General features: G+C 44.1%; 1 protein-coding gene across 5 annotated transcripts in view; it reads right to left on the bottom strand.

Moving 5' to 3' along the window:
• eif2ak4 (eukaryotic translation initiation factor 2 alpha kinase 4) overlaps positions 1-25256 on the bottom strand; it is a 140423-nt gene that overhangs the window by 33726 nt on the left and 81441 nt on the right. For all 5 annotated transcript variants that reach the window (XM_067991166.1, XM_067991167.1, XM_067991169.1 and 2 more), the window contains 6 exons: positions 23989-24039; positions 21598-21834; positions 17562-17637; positions 6480-6601; positions 6071-6120; positions 1274-1442 (listed from right to left, as the gene is read on the bottom strand). In XM_067991166.1, coding sequence (XP_067847267.1) covers positions 1274-1442; positions 6071-6120; positions 6480-6601; positions 17562-17637; positions 21598-21834; positions 23989-24039 — 705 coding nt within the window. The remainder of the gene's footprint in view (positions 1-1273; positions 1443-6070; positions 6121-6479; positions 6602-17561; positions 17638-21597; positions 21835-23988; positions 24040-25256) is intronic.

The raw sequence follows: 25256 nt of genomic DNA, 5'->3' as shown, positions 1-25256 counted from the left end.
ATAGTTCTTAAAAGCATGATGATCTTAATGGGGAAGGAAAATCCAATTGGGAGTTTTTTCCCATCTAGCTCTTTCCTGTTTTATATTGGAAAAGCAAATTGCCACACAGTCTCGATTTTTTTTTTACGTAGACACTTGTTGCTAGGCTATTCCTGCGATGTCACTGATAGGGAGCAGCCACATTTAAAGCAATGGTGGCCATAACTTCAAAGGCAGTCCAAGACCCCATTTACAGCACTGACCTCGACAAAACCACGGTATTGGCTGGTGCTTGCAGCTTTCTGTCCTTTTTATTAGAGATGGTGGCTCGGAGGCAAGCGATAGCATCTCAAGAGCAGTGACACAGTGTCCATCGGGTACTTCTCTATGATCTAGCCGAGATCAGATACTTCAATGCACGAGGACCTGAGTTTCAATCCTACACCTGTAACTCCCAAGTCACCCAAGAATTTCACTGGTAGCTGTTTGTGCTGCCTAATCATCACATCTGGTAGCCCACCAAAAAAATCAAGCTCACCAATTCAGCCCCTTGGCTGTTAGTATTATACTTGTGAAACCAGCAGCTGCCTCGGCACTGTTAAAAACTTGGCTCCTACTTTGCTAATAAAGACGACCCAGTTTAGTGTACTTGAATGCTGCAGAGATCAGCATTAGCTAAGGATCTTTCCTCAGCTCAAACCGGAAAGACAGGGAAAGAGAGGGGAAAAAGAGAAAGAAAGAGAAAAAGAAATAGAGAAAGAAAAAGAGATAAAGAAAGTGATAGAGGAAGGGAGAAAGAAAAAAAAGAGAAAAGGGGAAGAGAAAGAAAAATAAATAAGTTGCATTTATTTAGCAACATTCACATCATCAGGAAGTCCCAAAGCGCTCCACAGCCAATAAGGTCCTCTTTCATCAAGTATAGCCAATGTTGTAATGTCGGCAAATGCAGCAGAAATTTGTGCACAGCAAGATCCCACAAACAGCAATGAAATAAATGATCAGTTAATCTGTTTCTTAGAAAGCAAATAAGTTTGATATTAGAGATCACAGGACATCATGTGATATATCTCAGTAAGCACAGTGCAGTGACAAGAGCTCTCTCTTTGACCCTGGATTGTGCTGCATTTATTGGGTAGGTAAGGTGTGAGGCTACACCCAAATAATATCATATCCCAGTAGTGTAGGTGCGGCTATACATTGTGAATTTGAACTGCAAAATCCTCACTCCTAGGGATAAAAAGAAAGAACTGTACTGGATTGGAACGGGTTAACAAACTATGAACTGACTCCCCACCTGCAGTACAGGAAACTCGTTAATAATTTCGGCAGTGGTGTAGATCACCTCAGCATCTGGCAACAGGCTGCTTGTGGTTGGTGTGACAATGTCAAATGCACATTCCAATAGTTCTCTCGGGTGACAGCGGTCCAGCTTTCGGGGTCTAAATACCCGTTCAATGCAGTACCTTGTGAATAAGGAAGAGATCAGACAGGGTTAACAACCAGAAGAGGTTTTTAAACAATATCAAACATGAGTAAAGCTCCCTCTACACTGCCTTAGAAACATAGAAAATAGGCCATTCAGCCCTTCGAGCCTGCTCCACCATTCAATATGATCATGGCTGATCCTCTATCTCAATACCATATTCCTGCTCTCTCCCCATACCCCTTGATGCCTTTTGTGTCTAGAAATCTATCTAGCTCCTTCTTAAATATATTCAGTGACTTAGCCTCCACAGACTTCTGTGGTAGAGAATTCCACAGGTTCACCACCCTCTGAGTGAAGAAATTTCTCCTCATCTCAGTCCTAAAAGTCCTACCCCGTGTCCTGAGACTGTGACTTCTCGTTCTAGACCCCACCCCAGCCAAAATTTCCCAATCGATCACCACTTAAATAATACTCTGCCTTTCTGTTTTTCCTTCTGAAGTGGATAACGTCACATTTATTCACATTATACTGCATCTGTCATGCATTTGCCCACTCACTCAACTTGTCTAAATCGCCATGAAGCCTCTTTGCATCCTCCTCACAACTCACGATCACACCTAGTTTTGTGTCGTCAGCAAACTTGGAAATATTACATTTGGTTCCCTCATCCAAATCATTGATAGATATTGTGAATAGCTGGGGTCCAAGCACTGATCCCTGCGGTACCCCACTAGTCACTGCTTGCCACCCTGAAAAAGACCCATTTATTCCTACTCTCTGTTTCCAGTCTGTTAACCAATTTTCAATCCATGTCAGTATATTACCCCCAATCCCATGTGCTTTAATTTTGCACACTAACCTCTTATGTGGGACTTTATCAAAGGCCTTCTGAAAATCCAAATAAACCACATCCACTGGTTCTCCCTTATCTATTCTACCAGTTACATCCTCAAAAAACTCCAGTAGGTTTGCCAAACACGATTTCCCTTTCATAAATCCATGTTGACTTTGTCGAATCCCATTGATATTTTCTAAGTGTCCTGTTATCACATCCTTTATAATAGACTCTAGTATTTTCCCTATTACTGATGTTAGGCTAACTGGTCTGTAGTTCCCTGTTTTCTCTCTCCCTCCATTCTTAAATAGTAGGGTTACATTTGCCACCCTCCAATCTGCAGGAAGTGTTCCACAATCTATAGAAATTTGGAAGACGACAACTAATGCATCCACTATTTCCATGGCTACCTCTTTTCGTACTCTGGGATGCAGATTATCAGGCCCTGGGGATTTATCGGCTTTCAGTCCCATTAATTTCTCCAGCACTTTTTTTTACTAATACTAATTTCCTTTAATTCCTCCTTCTCACTAGTCCCTTGGTCCCTTAGCATTTCTGGGAAGTTATTTGAGTTCTCTTCTGTGAAGACAGAACCAAAGTATTTGTTTAATTGCTCCGCCATTTCCTTGTTCCCCATTATAAATTCTCCCGTTTCTGACTGTAAGGGACCTACATTTGTCTTCACTAATCTTTTTCTTTTTACATACATGTAAAAGCTTTTACAGTCCACTTTTATGTCCCTTGCAAGCTTACTCTCATACTCTATTTTTCCCCTCTTAATCAATCTCTTGGTCCTTTTTTACTGAATTCTAAACTGCTCCCAATCATCAGGCTTGCTTCTTTTTCTGGCAACTTTATATGACTCCTCTTTGGATCTAATACTATCCTTCATTTCTTTTGCTAGCCTTATCATATACTCTCAGGTAAGGTACAGAATGGGTTAGATACAAAGGAAAGCTCCCTCTATCAAGCACTCTGTCAGTTGTAGCACGGGTGAGATACAGAGCAACATTCCCTGTACACTATATCCATCAACCACACCCAGCTCAGGGACAGGACAATTAGATACAAACTAAAGCCCAATTAAGCACTCTTGGTCAGGTACAGGATGAGTTTAAGGCACAGAAAAGTTCCTTCTGCACTGCCCCATCAATTTGCCTTGCTTCAACCTCAGAAGAGCATCCTACTGCATCAAGAGCTACAGCCTCAGAGACTCCCAATTTAATGTCAATTTGTGCCAAACTTAGCTATTCAGTAGTGCTTTGTGTCTATTAGGAACTGGACTGTACCAAATCATATGGATTGCCCAAACTCATTTTACATAGGACTCTTATAATCAAAGAAACATAGAATGATACAGCACAGAAGGAGGCCATTCTGCCCAACATGCCTGTGCCGGCTCTTTGAAAGAGCTATCCAATTAGTCCCATTCCTCTGTTCTTTCCCCACAGCCCTGCAATTTTTTTCCCCTTCAAGTATTTATCCAATTCCTTTTTGAAAGTTAATGTTGAATCTGCTTCCACCATCCTTTCAGACAGTGCAGTCCAGATCATAACAACTCTAGGGACAGAGTGACTGAGCAATATGAACGGATCAGAAAGAGCCAACATGGATTTGTAATGGATAAGTCATGTCTAACTAATCCAGTTGAATTTTTTGTGGTGGTAACCAATGTGGTAGATAAAGGAGTTTCTATGGATGTTATTTATATGGACTTCCAGAAGGCATTCGATAAGGTTCCACATAAGAGACTGTTAACAAAAATAAGAGCGCATAGAATGGGAAGTAACCTATTGACATGGGTAGGGAATTGGTAGGAGACAGAGAGTAGGGATAATGGGTATATACTCAAATTGGCAGGATGTGACTACTGGTGTCCCACAGGAATCTGTACTAGGACCTCAGCTTTTCACTATATTTCTAAATGACTTGAATGAAGGAATAGAGAGATGTATATCTAAGTTTGCTGATGATACTAAGTTAGACGGCACAGTAAATAGTGTAGATGGGAGCAGAAAGTTGAAAGTAGATGGGAGCAGAAAGTTAAGTGAGTGGACAAAACTGTGGCAGATGGAGTTCAATGTGGGGAAATGTGAGGTCATCCACTTTGGACCCAAGAAAGATCGATCAGAGTATTTTCTAAATGGCCAGAAGCTAGGAACTGTGGAGGAGCAGAATAATCTGGAGGTCCAAGTACAGAAGTCATTGGTGGACAGGTGCAAAAAATAATTTAAAAGGCTAATGGAACGTGAGCCTTTATCTCAAGGGGGCTAGACTACAAAAGGGTGAAAGTTATGTTATAGTTATATAAGACTGTGGTTAGACCCCATCTGGAGTACTGTGTTCAGTTCTGGACACCGTACCTCAGGAAGGAGATATTAGCCTTGGAAGGGGTGCAGCGCAGGTTCACCAGGACAGTACCGGGGCTTAGAGGGTTAAATTCTGAGGACAGGTTGCAATTACTGGGTTTGTATTCCCTTGAGTATAGAAGATTAAGGGATGATCTAATTGAGGTGTTTAAGATGATTAAAGAATTTGATGGGGTAGAGAGAGAGAAACTATTTCCTCTGGTGGGGAGAGTCCAGAACAAGGGGATATAATCTTAAAATTAGAATGTCAGGAAGCACTTCTTCACACAAATGACCCCAAAACACTGTTGAGGCTGGGGATCAATTGAAAATTTCAAAACTGAGATTGATAGTACCCTTGGCTAAAAAAAAACTAAGGGTTATGGAACCAAGGTGGGTAAATGGAATTAAGGTACAGATCAGCCATGATCTAAATGAATGGTGGAACAGGTTTGAGGGGCTGAATGGCCTACTCCTGTTCCTATGTTCCTAAGAGCTGCTGATCTGAATAGTATCAGACAACAATTAAAAAATTTGACTGTTGTGATGTTTCCAAACTTTTTATTTTTGCTTCTATCACCAGTCCTAAAGCTCCAAAATCCCAGTTACAGTACAGCATAGATCCCCAAATATAGCCAACCATCAGCACCCTGCTCCTCGGACAGCTTGGTGGGGAAGAGAGTTGAAGAAGGAGTTTGTGCCTTACAGCCATCCAACGACTGCTCCCCAAGAGTACATGCCTGGAGATGACAAGGCCAGCCTCTGCAGTGCTGCACTGCCCTCTGTAACGGAGTAACTTGTCAACCCTCATTGTCCAGGCTCCTACATGAATAGTGATCATTTGGGAGAGGTAGCAATGGTCTGCCGGTGCCCATGGGGTTCTATCTCAGGAAGGAGCCCACAGCTTTCAGGAGGGAGAGACTGTTGGGGAATCTCGTGGGCATACTGGGAGACAGTCTTTCTGGGACAGTCCTGTTAAATGAGCTGTACTTTGGCCAATTAGGCAGAGTCCAGCACTTAACCACAGTGACATCAGGTGGTACTCTGCACTGGAACTCAGTCCAAAATCCAGGATGCTTACATAGGTCTGGTGCAATGAGATGTTTTAATCCTTTTATCCCCGGTTCCCAACCCCCACGAGACCCCGATACGTCGAGCAAGTGACTCCATATGTGAGCCTAAACGGTGAATTCCTGTAGGCTATTTAACCAAGGGGACATCACACCTCAGCCTGATCCTATCAGCACCTGACCCACTCACACAAGCACTTTCCAGCATGGGTCACTGGATAGTGATCAGCAGCAGGAGCGCTGGTCGATTTGCCTCTCCATAACCCAATGGCACAGAGGCTAAATGTGTCACCTGACCACGATCAGCCAACTCGGCGCAAACCGTGAAACTAACCTGGTCTTCACACCTCAGGTACACAATGGCCTCACCGGCTGTGCCATTAGAGCAGCCGCAGTGGCCGTTTCTGCTCACCTTTTTAAATTGGTGATGTTGTTTCTTGCCACAAATCTTGCAAATGGTACCTAAACAAAAAGGAGAAAAACAGACACGTACTCAGCACCAACTCTTGGATTTGGGGTAGCTAAATTTTGGTATAAATTAAAAATATTTTAACTTTTTTCATTAAAGAGCATTTTTTTGAAAGTGAATTGAAAAAAAAACAACCTCCTACAACATACAGCAAACAAAATAATTTAGAGGGCACTGCTCTGGAAAGCATCTATTAATACAATTTCATTTAACTAAGGACAGGATGAATCACCACTAGATCAGGAGGACACAAGCATGGTGTATTATTACTGTTCAGTGACCTCTCCCCACACCAACCACATGACATGAATTCAGGGTGACCAGTAGTATCAATACACATCACATGACTCACCCGGAGGTCATGGGGCAGCATGACCAGCATGCCACTATGATCCATGAAATAGGCTGTTTCACTACTCTCATACAGCTTCTTCTCCTTGGGCATAAGCAGCGGCGTGTGTAACCAAATGGCACCTGTACAAAAACAACAACTTCGTATCAAGGCAAAAACTTCATACCTCCAATCAGCCAAGGATATAAGAACATAAGAAATAGGAGCAGGAGTAGCCATACGGCTCCTCGAGCCTGCTCCACCGTTCAATCAGATCAAGGCTGATCTTCGACCTCAACTCCACTTTCCCGCCCGTTCCCATATCCCTTGATTCCCCGAGAGTCCAAAAAACAATCCATCTCAGCCTTGAATATATTCAGTGACTGAGCATCCACAGCCCTCCAGGGTAGAGAATTCCAAAGATTCCCAACCCTGAGTGAAGAAGCTCCTCCTCATCTCCGTCTTAAATGGCCGACCCCTTATCCTGAGACTATGCCCTCTAGTTCCAGACTCTCCAGCCAGGGAAAACAACCGCTCAGCCTCTACCCTGTCAAGCCCCCTCATAATCTTCTATGTTTCAGTGAGATCACCTCTCATTCTTCTAAACTCCAGAGAGTACAGGCCCATTCTACTCAATCTCTCCTCATAGGACAACCCTCTCATACCAGGAATCAATCCAGTGAACCTTCGTTGCACCCCCTCTAAGGCAAGTATATCCTTCCTTAGATAAGGAGATCAAAACTGTGCAGTATTCCAGGTGAGGTCTCACCAAAGCCCTGTACAATTGCAGTAAGACTTCCTTACTCTTATACTCCAACCCCCTTACAATAAAGGCCAACATGCCACTTGCTTTCCTAATTGCTTGCTTTTCCTGTATGCTAACTTTTTGTGTTTCTTGTACAAGGACACCCAAGTCTCTCTGAACACCAACATTTAATAGTTTCTCACCATTTAAAAAATATTCTGTTTTTCTATTCTTCATACCAAAGGGATTAACCTCACATTTCCCCACATTATACTCCACCTGCCACCTTCTTGCACTCACTTACCCAGTCCATGGCCCTTTGCAGACTCTGTCCTCCTCACAGCTTACTTTCCCACCTAGTTTTGTATCGTCAGCAAACTTGGATACATTACACTCGGTCCCTTCATCTACGTCATTAATATAGATTGTAAATAGCTGAGGCCCAAGCACCGATCCCTGCGGCACCCCACTAGTTACAGCCTGCCAACCCGAGAATGACCCGTTTATCCCTACTGTCTCTTTTCTGTGTGTTAACCAATCCTTTATCCATGTTAATATGTTACCCCCAACCCCATGAGCTCTTAATTTGCTTAACAATCTTTATGTGACACCTTATCAAATGCCTTTTGAAAATCCAAATATACTACATCCACTGGTTCCCCTTTATCTACCCTGCTAGTTACATCCTTAAAAAACTCTAATAGATTTGTCAATACATTCAGAACCTGAGGCTAGGTGATGAACATCAATCCCTCGACCAGAAACGTTAACTCTGTTTCTTTCTCCACAGATGCTGCCTGATTTGCTGAGCTTCTCCAGCATTTTCCGTTTTTATTTCAGATTTCCAGCATCCGCAGTATTTTGCTTTTGATTAATCCCAGGGGATGGGTAACGCAGTACATTAGAACACTGATCCCAGGGGATGGGTAACGCAGTACATTAGAACACTGATCCCAGGGGATGGGTAACGCAGTACATTAGAACACTGATCCCAGGGGATGGGTAACGCAGTACATTAGAACACTGATCCCAGGGGATGGGTAACACAGTACATTAGAACACTGATCCCAGGGGATGGGTAATACAGTACATTAGCACACTGATCCCAGGGGATGGGTAATACAGTACATTAGAACACTGATCCCAGGGGATGGGTAATACAATACATTAGAACACTGATCCCAGGGGATGGGTAATACAGTACATTAGAACACTGATCCCAGGGGATGGGTAATACAATACATTAGAACACTGATCCCAGGGGATGGGTAACACAGTACATTAGAACACTGATCCCAGGGGATGGGTAATACAATACATTAGAACACTGATCCCAGGGGATGGGTAATACAGTACATTAGAACACTGATCCCAGGGGATGGGTAATACAGTACATTAGAACACTGATCCCAGGGGATGGGTAACGCAGTACATTAGAACACTGATCCCAGGGGATGGGTAATACAATACATTGGAACACTGATCCCAGGGGATGGGTAATACAGTACATTAGAACACTGATCCCAGGGGATGGGTAATACAGTACATTAGAACACTGATCCCAGGGGATGGGTAATACAATACATTAGAACACTGATCCCAGGGGATGGGTAATACAGTACATTAGAACACTGATCCCAGGGGATGGGTAATACAATACATTGGAACACTGATCCCAGGGGATGGGTAATACAGTACATTAGAACACTGATCCCAGGGGATGGGTAATACAATACATTGGAACACTGATCCCAGGGGATGGGTAATACAGTACATTAGAACACTGATCCCAGGGGATGGGTAATACAGTACATTAGAACACTGATCCCAGGGGATGGGTAATACAATACATTGGAACACTGATCCCAGGGGATGGGTAATACAGTACATTAGAACACTGATCCCAGGGGATGGGTAATACAGTACATTAGAACACTGATCCCAGGGGATGGGTAATACAATACATTGGAACACTGATCCCAGGGGATGGGTAATACAGTACATTAGAACACTGATCCCAGGGGATGGGTAATACAATACATTAGAACACTGATCCCAGGGGATGGGTAATACAGTACATTAGAACACTGATCCCAGGGGATGGGTAACGCAGTACATTGGAACACTGATCCCAGGGGATGGGTAATACAGTACATTAGAACACTGATCCCAGGGGATGGGTAACGCAGTACATTGGAACACTGATCCTTGTTAAAATCCGAGTTCAAATCATATGCTGAGGAAAGGCTACCTCTGCATAAAACTGATACACATTTAAAAAAATGTCTCAAATATTTACAACCAACATGATTATAGCAGCATAGGAAATAGGTGGAGTAGGCCATACGGCCCCGCGAGCCTGCTCCGCCATTCAATCATGGCTGATCTTCCACCTCGACTCCACTTTCCAACCCGGTTCCCATATCCCTTGATTCCCTCAGAGTCCAAAAATCTATCTAGCTCAGCCTTAAATATACTCAACGACTGAGCCTCCACAGCCCTCTGAGGGAGAGAATTCCAAAGATTCACAACCCTCCGAGTGAAGAAATATCGCATCTCATTCCTAAATAGCCGACCCGTTATCCTGAGATTCAGCCCCCTAGTTCTGGACTTTCCAGCCAGGGCAAACAACCTCTCAGCATCTACCCTGTCAAGCCTCTCAGAATCTTATATGTTTCAATGAGATCACCTCTCATTCTTCTAAACTCCAGAGAGTATAGGTCCATTCTACTCAATCTCTCCTTATAGGACAACCCTCTCATCCCAGGAATCAATCTCTGTGGCGCCGCCTCTAAGGCAAGTATATCCTTCTTTAGGTAAGGTGACCAAAACTGTACACAGTACTCCACGTGTGGTCTCACCAAAGCCCTGTACAATTGCAGCAAGACTTTCTTACTCTTGTACTCCAACCCCCTTGCAATGAAGGCCAACGTGCCATTTGCCTTCCTTACTGCTTGCTGTACCTGCATGTTAACTTCCTGTGTTTTATGGATAAGGACACCCAAATCCCTCTGAACACCAACATTTGACAGTTTCTCATCATTTAAAAAATATTCTGTTTTTCTATTCTTCATACCAAAGTCATCTGCCACCTTCTTGCCCACTCACTAACCTGTGTGTTTTTTTTATTCGTTCACGGGATGTGGGCGTCGCTGGCAAGGCCGGCATTTATTGCCCATCCCTAGCGAGATTTTTACAACTGAGTGGCTTGCTAGGCCATTTCAGAGGGCAATTAAGAATCAACCACATTGCTGTGGGTCTGGAGTCAGGTTTCCTTCCCTAAAGGACATTAGTGAACCAGATGGGTTTTTACGACAATCCGGTAGTTTCATGGCTATCATTACTGATACTAGTATTTTAATTCCAGATTTTTATTTAATTAATTGAATTTAAATTCGCCAGCCGCCGTGGCGGGATTTGAACTAGTGACTCTGGATTTTAGTCCAGGCCTCTGGATTACTAGCCCAGTAACATAACCACTACGCTACCGTACCCTATCCCTTTGCAGACTCTATCCTCCTCACAGCTTACTTTCCCACCTAGCTTTGTATCCTCAGCAAACTTGGATACATTACACTCGGTCCCCTCATCTAAATCAATATAGATTGTAAATAGCTGAGGCCCAAGCACTAATCCTTGCGGCACTCCACTAGTTAACAGCCTGCAAACCTGTAAATGACCCGTTTATTCCTACTCTCTGTAGTCTGTCCATTAACCAATCCTCTATCCATGTTATTATATTACCCCCAAGTCCATGAGCCCTTGTCTGTGAGACTTTGAGAGATAAAATACTCCAAATGCTTACTTCAGCAAAATCATTAGTGCTAAACATTTTTTTAACCTCCCACATCCACATACTATTTGAGATTGGGTGCTAAAGGACAGCTTTTCGTGATTGTGTCTCAACTCCTATCACTACGCTCTACACCAGTGAAAGCAGTCAGCTTCCATAGTAAGTTGCCAGCCACCGAAACAACACTGATCGGGGGCCGGTATTATTAGGCCAATCAGTGTTGTTTTGGCGGCTGGTTTGGAGACGAAGAAAAACTAAATCCGGGAGGGCAGTATTTTGTTTTGTAATAATAATCTCACTGTACAGTCTTAGCCGGCAATATACTCTAAAATCGTTAGTCTCCTTCACCTGCCCACAATACAAAAATACAATCCAGAATGTAACCAGATAGACGAAAGCTGAAGTGAATTCTATTCCACAGGGTCGGACTCTTCTCTTCACAAGTGACACTATAGCCTCCCTCAATTAATCACATTCCAATTATCTCCCAGAATATTTGAGGGACAAAGCCCGTGATCAGATGTCAAGTCATTACACAGCAGACTAACATTCACCTCCTCCTGTCTGACACAAATCAACCTCAAGTATGATTAAAATCAATTTCTGTAAATATTTGACAGCTGATGTCTCTGGTAAGCAACAGTGAGCAGATAATTTAGAAAAAGAATTGACAATAGTGAACAAACAGGCCAATGTCGCTGTACTCACTCGGGAGCCAGAGAAATCCGGAAACAAATCTCTGTCCGGAATACACTTATTTTCTGTGTTGGCATGACGAGAGGGAGCTATAATGAGGACATAATGGAACTGAGCTGGGCAGTGATGTTGAGCGCAGACTTAGAAAAACTAGTGGCAGTGCTGACAGGGAATTTGAGAGCTTTCTTACAGCTTAATGCATGGAATAGCAATCCAATTTTTGGTGATCTTGTTTGAGGAATAAATGTTGGGCAGGGCACCGGGACAGCTTCCCTGCTCTTCTTCAAATAAAGCCATAGGATATTTTACGTCCACCTGAGAGGGCAGAAGGGGGCCCAGTTTAACATCTCATTAGAAAGACAGCATCTCCAACGGTGCAGCACTGCCTCAGTACTACACTGAAGTGTCAGCCTACTTATCTGTTCAAATCCTGCAGTGGGCCTTGAACCCACAACCTTGAGTGAAGAAGTGAGAGTGCTACCACTGAGCCAAGCTGACACAAAAGGACACTAGAAAGAAATAGTGACCATAGCAGCACTGATACAATAGAGAGACACAAGACAAGGTAAGATGGAAACGAGATTAGATATAAATAAGAAAAGGATCCCCTATCAGCTGAAAACTACAGCACAGAAACAGGCCATTCAGCCCAACTGGTCTATGCCGGCATTTATGCTGCACGAGCCTCCTCCCTCCCTTCTTCATCTAACCCCATCAGGATACCCTTCTATTCCTTTCTCCCTCGTGTGCTTATCTAGCTTCCCCTTAAATGCATCTATGTTATTTGCCTCAACTACTCCTTGTAGTATCCGTTCCATTACGAAGACCGCCTACTTCTACCTCCGTAACATCGTCCATCTCCACCCCGCCTCAGCTCATCTGCAGCTGAAACCCTCATCCATGCCTTTGTTACCTCCAGACTTGACTATTCCAATGCGCTCCTGACCGACCTCCCATCTTCCACTCTTCATAAACTTGAGCTCATCCAAAACTCTGCTGCCCGTATCCTAACTCACACCAAGTCCCGTTCTCCCATCACCCCTGTGCTCGCTGACCTACATTGGCTCCCAGTCCGGGAACGCCTCGATTTTAAAATTCACATCCTTGTTTTCAAATCCCTCCGTGGCCTCGCCCCTCCGAGATCTCTGAGCTCCTCCAATTCTTGCCTCTGGCGCATCCCCGATTTTAATCATTCCACCATTGGCGGCCGTGCCTTCAGCTGCCTAGGCCCTAAGCTCTGGAATTCCCTCCCTAAACCTCTCCGCCTCTCTACCTCTCTCTCCTCCTTTAAGACGCTCCTTAAAACCTACCTCTTTGACCAAGCTTTTGGTCACCTGTCCTAATATCTCTTTATGTGACTCGGTGTCAAATTTTGCATGATAACACTCCTGTGAAGCGCCTTGGGACGTTTTACTACATTAAAGGTGCTATATAAACACAAGTTGTTGTTGTTGTGGTGGTGGTAGCACTTTCCACATTCTTACCATTCTTTGAGTGAAGAAGTTTCTCCTGAATTCCTTACAGGATTTATTAGCGACTGTTTTATATCTATCAAACCCTATCATTATCTTAAAGACCCCTATCAGGATAGCAGTCAGCCTTCTCTTTTCTAGGTAAAAGAGCCTCAGCCTGTTCAGTCTTTTCTGATAAGGATATCCTCTCAGTTCTGGTATCACCCTTGCAAGTCATTCTATTCAGGGTGCGGCATACACTGAGCAGCCAAAGTATCATAGAATCATAGAAGTTACAACATGGAAACAGGCCCTTCGGCCCAACATGTCCATGTCGCCCAGTTTATACCACTAAGCTAGTCCCAATTGCCTGCACTTGGCCCATATCCCTCGATACCCATCTTCCCCATGTAACTGTCCAAATGCTTTTTAAAAGACAAAATTGTACCCGCCTCTACTACTGCCTCTGGCAGCTCGTTCCAGACACTCACCACCCTTTGAGTGAAAAAATTGCCCCTCTGGATCCTTTTGTATCTCTCCCCTCTCACCTTAAATCTGTGCCCCCTCGTTATAGACTCCCCTACCTTTGGGAAAAGATTTTGACTATCGACCTTATCTATGCCCCTCATTATTTTATAGACTTCTATAAGATCACCCCTTAACCTCCTACTCTCCAGGGAATAAAGTCCCAGTCTGTCTAACCTCTCCCTGTAAGTCAAACCATCAAGTCCCGGTAGCATCCTAGTAAATCTTTTCTGCACTCTTTCTAGTTTAATAATATCCTTTCTATAATAGGGTGACCAGAACTGTACACAGTACTCCAAGTGTGGCCTCACCAATGCCCTGTACAACTTCAACAGGACATCCCAACTCCTGCATTCAATGTTCTGACCAATGAAACCAAGCATGCTGAATGCCTTCTTCACCACCCTATCCACCTGTGACTCCACTTTCAAGGAGCTATGAATCTGTACTCCTAGATCTCTTTGTTCTATAACTCTCCCCAACGCCCTACCATTAACGGAGTAGGTCCTGGCCTGATTCGATCTACCAAAATGCATCACCTCACATTTATCTAAATTAAACTCCATCTGCCATTCATCGGCCCACTGGCCCAATTTATCAAGATCCCGTTGCAATCCTAGATAACCTTCTTCACTGTCCACAATGCCACCAATCTTGGTGTCATCTGCAAACTTACTAACCATGCCTCCTAAATTCTCATCCAAATCATTAATATAAATAACAAATAACAGCGGACCCAGCACCGATCCCTGAGGCACACCGCTGGACACAGGCATCCAGTTTGAAAAACAACCCTCGACAACCACCCTCTGTCTTCTGTCGTCAAGCCAATTTTGTATCCAATTGGCTACCTCACCTTGGATCCCATGAGATTTAACCTTATGTAACAACCTACCATGCGGTACCTTGTCAAATGCTTTGCTGAAGTCCATGTAGACCACGTCTACTGCACAGCCCTCATCTATCTTCTTGGTTACCCCTTCAAAAAACTCAATCAAATTCGTGAGACATGATTTTCCTCTCACAAAACCATGCTGACTGTTCCTAATTAGTCCCTGCCTCTCCAAATGCCTGTAGATTCTGTCCCTCAGAATACCCTCTAACAACTTACCCACTACAGATGTCAGGCTCACTGGTCTGTAGTTCCCAGGCTTTTCCCTGCCGCCCTTCTTAAACAAAGGCACAACATTTGCTACCCTCCAATCTTCAGGCACCTCACCTGTAGCGGTGGATGATTCAAATATCTCTGCTAGGGGACCCGCAATTTCCTCCCTAACCTCCCATAACGTCCTGGGATACATTTCATCAGGTCCCGGAGATTTATCTACCTTGATGCGCGTTAAGACTTCCAGCACCTCCCTCTCTGTAATATGTACACTCCTCAAGACATCACTATTTATTTCCCCAAGTTCCCTAACATCCATGCCTTTCTCAACCGTAAATACCGATGTGAAATATTCATTCAGGATCTCACCCATCTCTTGTGGTTCCGCACATAGATGACCTTGTTGATCCTTAAGAGGCCCTACTCTCTCCCTAGTTACCCTTTTGCCCTTTATGTATTTGTAGAAGCTCTTTGGATTCACCTTTGCCTGATCTGCCAAAGCAATCTCATGTCCCCTTTTTGCCCTCCTGATTTCTCTCTTAACTCTACTCCGGCAATCTCTATACTCTTCAAGGGATCCACTTGATCCCAGCTGCCTATGCATGTCATATGCCTCCTTCTTATTTTTGACTAGTGCCTCAATCTCCCGAGTCATCCAAGGTTCCCTACTTCTACCAGCCTTGCCCTTCACTTTATAAGGAATGTGCTTACACTGAACCCTGGTTAACACACTTTTGAAAGCCTCCCACTTATCAGACGTCCCTTTGCCTGCCAACAGACTCTCCCAATCAACTTCTGAAAGTTCCTGTCTAATACCATCAAAATTGGCCTTTCCCCAATTTAGAATTTTAACTTTTGGGCCAGACCTATCCTTCTCCATAGCTATCTTAAAACTAATGGAATTATGATCACTGGTCCCAAAGTGATCCCTCACTAACACTTCTGTCACCTGCCCTTCCTTATTTCCCAAGAGGAGGTCAAGTTTTGCCCCCTCTCTAGTCGGGCCATCCACATACTGAATGAGAAATTCCTCCTGAATACACTCAACAAATTTCTCTCCATCCAAGCCCCTAATGCTATGGCTGTCCCAGTCAATGTTGGGAAAGTTAAAGTCCCCTACTATTACCACCCTATTTTTCTTGCAGCTGTCTGTAATCTCCTTACATATTTGCTCCTCAATTTCCCGTTGACTATTTGGGGGTCTGTAGTACAATCCTATCAAAGTGATCTCTCCCTTCTTATTTTTCAGTTCTACCCATATGGACTCAGTGGGCGAACCCTCGGATATATCCCCTCTCACTACTGCCGTGATGTTCTCCCTAATCAAGAACGCAACTCCCCCTCCTCTCTTACCTCCTGCTCTATCTTTCCTATAGCATCTGTACCCTGGAACATTGAGCTGCCAGTCCTGCCCCTCCCTTAGCCATGTTTCAGTAATAGCTATAACATCCCAGTCCCATGTACCCATCCATGCCCTGAGTTCATCTGCCTTGCCCATCAGACTTCTTGCATTGAAATAAATGCAGTTTAATCTAGTCTTCCCTTGGTCTTTGCCCTGCTTTCTCAGACCATCTGTCCGGTCATGTTCTGTACACTCTCCCTTACTGCCTTTTGTTTCTGTCACCACTTTATTTCCCACTGACTTCCTGCATCGGTTCCCATCCCCCTGCCACATTAGTTTAAACCCTCCCCAACAGCACTAGCAAACACTCCCCCTAGGACATTGGTTCCAGTCCTGCCCAGATGCAGACCGTCCAATTTGTACTGGTCCCACCTCCCCCAGAACCGGTTCCAATGGCCCAGGAATTTGAATCCCTCCCTCTTGCACCATCTCTCAAGCCACGTATTCATCTTAGCTATCCTGTCATTCCTACTCTGACTAGCCCGTGGCACTGGTAGCAATCCTGAGATTACTACCTTTGAGGTCCTACTCTTTAGTTTAACTCCTAACTCCCTAAATTCAGCTTGTAGGACCTCATCCTGTTTTTTACCTATATCGTTGGTGCCTATATGCACCACGACAACTGGCTGTTCACCCTCCCCCTCCAGAATGTCCTGCAGCCGCTCCGAGACATCCTTGACCCTTGCACCAGGGAGGCAACATACCATCCTGGAGTCTCGGTTGCGTCCGCAGAAACGCCTGTCTATTCCCCTTACAATCGAGTCCCCTATCACTATAGCTCTGCCACTCTTTTTCCTGCCCTCCTGTGCAGCAGAGCCAGCCACGGTGCCATGAACCTGGCCACTGCCACCTTCCCCTGGTGAGCCATCTCCGCCAACAGTATCCAAAACGGTATACCTGTTTTGGAGGGAGATGACCGCAGGGGACCCCTGCACTGCCTTCCTACTCTTCCTCTGTCTGTTGGTCACCCATTCACTATCTCCCTCAGTAATTTTTATCTGCGGTGTGACCAACTCACTGAACGTGCTATCCACGACTTTCTCAGCATCGCGGATGCTCCAAAGTGAGTCCATCCGCAGCTCCAGAGCCGTCAAGCGGTCAAACAATAGCTGCAGCTGGACACACTTCCCGCAGGTGAAGGAATCAGGGATACAGGAAGGAGCCCTGAATTCCCACATCCCACAAGAGGAACATGACACGGCGCTGGGATCTCCTGCCATGACTTAACCCTTGCTCCATGGAGCCCTGAACCTACAGCACATTAAATTAGCTCAAGTAAGCTACAGAGAAGGTGACAGAAAGCAAGCTGGAGCAAGCGACATAGAACACTGGATGGAGTAGGGCCAGCAGATCAGATCCAGGCTAGTCAGGATGTATTACACTCACCATGCTTTTTGAATATCCGGCACACTGTCTCGTATACAAACTGCTGCAGCATGGTGTGACGTGCTGAGAAACTGCCCTGAAGAAAGAAAACCAGTTCCATTTTTAAGAAGTGCATAAGTTACAATCTGAACTGCACTTGTAGTGGACTCGTCAGAACGGCCATAGCTAACACTACAGCAGAAAAGGAGACAGACCCTCCAGAGTGAAACTTCTCCTACATTTGGTCATTGTTTCTAACTTACTGCCAGCAGCTGGCCAACATGTCAGTACAATATATATTAGTGAATCTCCCATGGCATTGTTCACGGTTTAATTGCAGGATACGATGTTTTGTGAATTTTTTTCCCCAGCATGGAGCAGAGGCAGGGGTGAGGTTGCAATTTTACATTTTAAAAGTCTGGAGCAGAAAAACAGTCCTTTAAATTAACAGGGTAATATTTCAGAGTTGGAAACAAGGGGGAGTTTTATTTTAAATAGGTGGTTGAGATCCAGGAGCTGGACTCAGTAGCTTTATTTTTAGGGGAAACAGTATAGGGCCAGGAAGGGTGGGTGGATGCTGCCATACTGTAAATAAAGGTGGGAGGGATGGTAGAAGTTAAGGGGTTACCTGTGTCTGCCCATTTCACCAGTCTGCCTAAGTGCTCCTGAAGTCTGTTACTATCCTCCTCACTGTTTACTAATTTCTGAGTTTCGTGTCATCTGCAAACTTTGAAACTACGTCGTGTCCCCAAGTCCAGGTCATTAATATACATCAAAAAGAGCAGCGGTCCTAATACTGACCCCTGGGGAACACCACTGTAAACTTCCCTCCAGTCTGAAAAACAACCGTTCACCACTACTCTCTGCTTGCTGTCCCTTAGCCAATTTCATATCCAGCCACTGTCCCTTTAATCCCACAGGCTTCAATTTTGCTAACAAGTTTATTGTGTGATACTTTATCAAATGCCTTTTGAAATTCCATATACACAATATCAACCCTCTCTGTTACTTCATCAAAGAACTCAATCAAGTTAGTCAAACACAATTTGCTTTTAACAAATCAGTGTTGGCTTTCATTTATGAACCCATATTTTTCCAAGTGCCAATTAATTTTGTCCGGGATTGTTGTCTCAAAGTTTCCCCACCACTGACGTTAGGCTGTAACATTTCCAATCCTCTGGCACCACTCCTGTATCTAAGGAGGATTGGAAGATTGTGGCCAGAGCTTCTGCATTTTCCACCCTTACTTCCCTCAGCAATCTGGGATGCATCCCATCTAGACTGGGTGACTTTTCTACTTTGAGCACTGCCAATCTCTTAGGTACCTCCTTTTTATCCTCTCCAATTTCTTTATTACCTCCTCCTTTACTGTGACAGAAGGGTCGGTAACCAGAGGACTCAGATTTAAGCTAAGTGGCAAAACAGCCAGAGGTGAGATGAGGAGAATTTTTTATGATTTGGAATGCACTGCCTGAAAGAGTGGTGGAAGCAGAGTCAATAGTAACTTTCCAAAGGGAATTGGATAAATACTTGAAGGGGAGAAAATTACAGGTCTATGGGGAAAGAGCAGGGGAGTGGGACTAATTGGATAGCTCTTTCAAAGAGCCGGCACAGGCACGATGGGCCAAATGGCCTCCTTCTGTGCTATACGATTCTATGCTTCTATGAATATTTTGGGACGTCTCTGAACCCTTTCTGGCTGTGAACAGAATGATACGTAACACAGAGGCAGTCAGTAATGTTCACTCGCTGTGGAATAAAGCAGCTTATGATTCGTATTTCATCTCATCTTATCATGTCTTTGCTCAGTCTGCCTCCGGAAAGATTGAAGAAGCATGCATTCAAAAGATAATGAATATCCAGTTCAGATCACACTGTTTCACCCCACGGTTAAGCTATCATATAGTTAGATATTGGGCACAATGGGCACACCCCAAAACATGTGGTCAGAACACTTACGGAAGTGACCAGTATCACCCTACCAGAGAGGATATTCAAGGCAAGACCCAAAACTTGTAACGCTTGAGGGCAGCCATCTGGGATACTGAGTTACAATGGTGACAAAGGCATTCAAAACCTTTAAAATTTAACAGTGAACAGAACTGAAAGAGAGAAATTTAAAAATATCAAAATCAAAGTAGATGAGCTTGAATGATCAAGGTTAGCAGCCGAACAGAGAGCGACGGCTTTGCTATTTAATACTGAGGAACAGATTTCTGGATTTGGTTCCACAGATTTAAAAAAAAAATCTGGTTGCTTGATCAAGCAACTCTGCTCACATGCTGATGAATTTATGGCCTCGCAAGCACAGAAGAGCTGTCGTACAAGTAGGGATCTGGATGCCTCACACTGTCCCACAGACGAGCCAGTGAGCCAACTGCTCATTCTTCCCCAGACGTTAGAGATCTGAAGGTAATGAGATCATGTGTTTTTACTGTTTTGAGGTAAGGCCACTGCCAGTCTCTTAAAAATCCTTGGAAACAAACTGGGAGGCCACGTGAGCTCATAAGATAAGAGATGTCTGCTGATGTATAGATCAACTCCTTACCTTCACTCCATCATGGTAAATGGGAAGCACATAAGGGGGCTGTGATGCAGGCCAGAAAGCTCACCTTTCACCTCAATGACTGACTTTAAAAGGAATGGAGTGTATTCAGTCACATGGGGACACGGTATGTTTGGGAAGCAGGTCTGCGTCTGTGCAGGACGATACAGCCTTATACGTCTCACCTATTCAAAGGACGGGAGGCCAGCTGGAGACAGGGCGAGCCATTGATGGTTGCCTCGTCTCAAGCGGCGAATGGGACAGGCAGAGGCAGTGGAGTTGGAACCTGTGCAGCACCCTACTGCTATCGCAAGAAAAAGCTGTGGGGGTGGGTCTGGTCATCAGGCAATACAGGCAATTTAGGACCAGCCAGGCAGTGCAGGCACTTCAGACCCTGGGCAAATTAACCAAGAGCATTTGGGCCAATGTTGGGAGAGTGCGAGGATTAGTTGCAGTTGTGCTACCAGGTTAGTTTGGGAGCCAGGAGGCAGAGCTTGGGATTTCCCGCACCACACCCAGCCCCCCAAACCCGTTTTGAATTACATCTGCCGTGATTTTCAGCAAAAAAATCCCAGTGATAAATCACCAGCTTTAGTAATGAGGAAACAACACAATGGAGCTAACACCATCGCAACCCAGAGATGTTCCGTCATTGAAATACATTCCAGCTTTTGTGTTCTGTATATAAATACAAATGGGCAGTGTTCATGAGAATGCAGGTTCTTTTTTTTAATGTTGACAGATCTCAGGCAGACTTCTAGTACTGAATCGCACAACTTATACTTGTATTGTTACTGTACTTCACAATGCTACCAGTGAATAGCATATATGCAGGATAACACACAGGTATCACAAGGTAGCAGCCTCTCAGGGCTCCAAATGATAATCAGCTATTTGAGCTGTTCTTCACACTGCTTACTGACTTCAAAAACCGGCCGAAACTCTTGGCCACATCAGTATATTAAATGCCGTTATACCTCAGTTTAGACTGACTTGTGATTAAAGCTAAAACAAGATTATTTCTGAGGGGACAGTATTTCACACACCATGCAGCATCGTCTTTAGCATTTTAGTAACACTGCACATGTGGAATGTTCATGCATTTGCACTTCAGGCATTTTGCCTGAAAGATTTCAGTATAATGGATGAGTGAAATTTTGATGCAATGTTCACACAGTTTGAAAAGACAGTGGTTATGGGTTCTGTCCTCCCAGATTCAGGCTGTGCGTGGAGAGAACATTTTGAACAACTTCTTTATAGAGAAACCTAGCTGAAGGGTCAAGGTTCATAGTGAGGGATAGCGTATTGGTGAAGTATCGATGCTTACAGGTCCGTCATTGCTGGTGGTGTTTTTGAACAATTTGAGAGGAGGAATTAAAAGAGTATCGTACAAGAAGTGGGTTAAAGTGCATTGGGTTAAGTTTGATTTTTATCCCAATATATTAAGTAAGTCCAGTGACGATGCCGCAGTGTCCCCACTGGAGGATGTGTTTGGCAGTATCAGTTTCCTACCTTGTGAACATCAATGTCATAGGTGAAATCCATGGCAGGAGTGATGTGCTGGGAGAAGATCTGGGTGACCATTGTCCGGTAAGCTTTACTACTGGTATTTGCCAGTGTGTGGTGCAACACTTCATGCAGTTCCGACTCCTCCATCTGGGGTGGGGGGAGATATTTGCTTTTCAGCAACTCTACTGCAGTGGGACGTTTCGCTGGGTCATGATTTAACAGCCAGCCGACTATCAATCTCTTTAAAGAGAACAGGCAACAACAGGATATTAACTGTGGATCAAGACAGATTTCATACCTCACGCACACTTGTATGAGAATAGATATCTGGCACTGAGCTGCATAGGAACATAGGAACAGGAGTAGGCTATTCAGCCCCTCGAACCTGTTCTGCCATTCAATTAGATTATGGCTGATCTGTATCTCTACTCCATTTACCCGCCTTTGATCCATACCCTCAATACCTTTACCCAACAAAAATCTATCGATCTCAGTCTTGAAAGCTTCAATTGACCCCCACCAACCACTGCCTTTTGATGGAGAGGGGTTCAGATTTCCACTACCCTTTGTGTGCAAAAGTGCTTCCTGATTTCACTCCTAAACGGCCTGGCTCTAATTTTAAGGTTATGCTCCCTTGATCTCGATTCTCCCACCTGAGGAAATAGCTTCTCTGTATCTACCCCATCAATTCCTTTTTTCATTTTTAACACCTCGATTCGGTCACCCCTCAACCTTCTACACTCAATGGAATACAATCCAAGTCTATGCAATCTACTCTACACCCCCTCCAAGGCCAATATATCCTTCCTGAGGTGCCGTGCCCAGAACTAAATACAGTATCTCCAGGTGGGGTCTGTCCAAGGCTCCATACAACTGAAGCATAACTTCCTCCCCTTTGAATTGCAAGTCAGTAATTCAAACAAGCAGCTACAATGTCATTACAATCCACAAGGACTTGCATTTACATAGCGCCTCAGGATGTTCCCAAAGCACTTCACAGCCAACTAAGTACTTTTGAAATGCAGTCAGTCAGTTTTGTAATGTAGGGAAATGCGGCAACCGAAGTCCCACAGTCGACAATGACATAAATGACCAGATAATTTTTTTTTTTGAAGTGACACAGTTTGAAGGATACCCAGAGAAGTCTCCTGCTCTTCTTCAAAATAGTGTCATGGGGTCTTTTACATTCACCTGAGAGCGCAAACAGGGCCTCGGTTTAAGATCTTATCCGAAAGATGGCACCTCCAATAGTGCAGCACTCCCTCACTACTGCACTGTGGAGTGTCAGCCTATATTGTGTGCTTAAGTCTCTGGAGTGGGTCTTGAACACTCAACCTTCTGAATCAAGAGCGCTACCACTGAGCCAAGGTTGAAACGTTGACAAGATGTAGCCCATAGAATAGAGCACCAAAATTTAAAAGAGTAAACGAGAAGACAAGGTATCAGCTTTCAAAGCCTGCAGAATTAAGCTCACTGCTGGCCATTTGCTATTACTAATTATGCGCTGCTGTGCAGTTCATTTAAATTTTAATACAACTTATTCCTATTACCTAGGAGGTGCACTGATCACAGAAGAGGCAGTATGGTATAGGCAAAAGGTTAAGCGAGATAGTAGGGTCAGGACCTGAAGGTATGTGGTGGCCTCACACGTATTACAAGTTCTACCGCCCAATTCAGGAAAAGGAGGAAATTTAAAAGTCACCCAAATAAAGTTTTCAAGCTGATGAGGGCAACTGAAAGTTGATTCAGGGAACTTGTTCATTAGGGCAAACTCTAATAGCAGGTGACACAAAGTAAAAATTAGAAAGTTAGCAGTAAGAACGGACGTCATGCAAGCACTTCCATCCAAAGGGTAGTAGTCGTGGAATAAGTTATCAAGGAGATAACACAGTAGAAATGGGTTTAATGGACAAGTGGATGGATTCCCAGAGAGGATGGATATGGCGAGATGGCGGCTAGGTGAGGTTCAGATCTATCTAAAAATGGATGGCTTATTGTTCTACTAGCTGATTACTAGGAAGTAAATGCTAGACTATGTCACAATATTGTTTTAGAATTGTTGAACACTGGACACTGCCACTACACAAGGATCTTACAATGTGGCAATGCGCATTGCTGAAACCTTCCTTTTCAGAGCGTCAGAGTACCACAGCTTGAGGTCACCTAACACTAGCTCTTCCCTAGTCCCAGAAAATTCTTCAAGTGGAACAACAAAGTGGGTTGGAGTACTTTGCTGATAAATGGTTCCTTTCTGCTTCAGAAGCACTTATGTGAAAATATAAAACGTGGCCACTCCTGGAAATAAAAACTGCCCATCTTACAACCCGTGGGCCAGTCACTTTCTCCAGGTTACAACAGTGCAACTGCTGATGAGGAAAAAGCCAAAGACTGTACCTGTTTTGAACACTTTTCTTCATCGAAATCTTCGGGGAATTCAATTGTTGGCTGGGAAAGGAAAAAGTAGCTTCAATTAGATTAGAAATTTCCATCAATAACCTGAAAAACAAGCAATGCTCTTTCATCGGAAAAAAGGGGCATTTACCCCCAACTCCTGGAGGCACCACTGCAATCCTCAAATCTAAACAAGAGGGCATGCAGGGCTCTTCTGTGCTGCCAAGGGACAAGAGCACAGTGCAGGATAACCCCATATTGCCACTCCTCACCGCCACCAGACACTCCAGATGAATCCTGTATGCATATAGACGTGATTGGACGGTACTGTGATGTCTTTTCCCCTTCCACATTCGCTCCCTACACTCATCCTTACAATGATGCTTTTCCTTCAAATTGTGTGCCGAGGTGAGGGTGGCAGTGCTGGGTGATGGGTCGCTTTTCTATTTTTGGCATTCTCTATAAGCCCCAAGCATTGCCAGGTCAGATATAGAATAAATGGACAGAGGAGATTTACGAGGAAGTTGCCAGGACTGGAGAATTTTATCTATAAGGAAAGATTGGATAGGCTGGGGTTGTTCTCTTTGGAACAGAAGAGGCTGAGGGGTGATTTAATTGAGGTGTACAAAATTATGAGGGGCCTAGATAGAGTGGATAGGAAGGACCTAATTCCCATAGCAGAGATCAATAACCAGGAGGCACAGATTTAAAGTAGTTGGTAGAAGGATTAAAGGAGAGTTGAGGAGAAACTTTTTCACCCAGAGGGTGGTGGGGGTCTGGAACTCACTGCCTGAAAGGGTGGTAGAGGCAGAAACCCTCAACTCACTTCAAGTGCCATAATCTACAAGGCTACGGACAAAGTGCTGGAAAGTGGGATTAGGTTGGCTAGCTCTTTTTTGGACAGAACAGACACAATGGGCCTAATGGCCTCCTTCTGTGCCCCTACTCCTGGTCCAATGTCTCAGTTCAAACGTCAGAAGAGCAGCCACCAGGACTTCTGAGCGAGAGACAATTTAACACCAATGTTTACTGAATTGAGAGAGATTGGGGCAAATTCTTTTTCTTACATATATTTTATTTGTTTTCTTTAAGGAAGTATTGTGCCAATTCACTGTCTTGCTGTATCGCTTCTGTGTATTATTGGACTAATAAATCTAAAAATACATATAAAAAAAGAATCTGCATTATACAATGCATCAAAGTTCCATACTCAATGGATTATTGTCAAAGTGGTGTTAAGTGTACTAGGAACTAGATTAAGAGTAACCAAA

The sequence above is a fragment of the Heptranchias perlo genome, chromosome 10, assembly GCF_035084215.1.
Source record: "Heptranchias perlo isolate sHepPer1 chromosome 10, sHepPer1.hap1, whole genome shotgun sequence".
Taxonomy (NCBI): Eukaryota; Metazoa; Chordata; class Chondrichthyes; order Hexanchiformes; family Hexanchidae; genus Heptranchias; species Heptranchias perlo.
The sequence above is the reverse complement of the archived record's forward strand: the minus strand, read 5'-3'. Positions and strand labels throughout refer to the sequence as shown.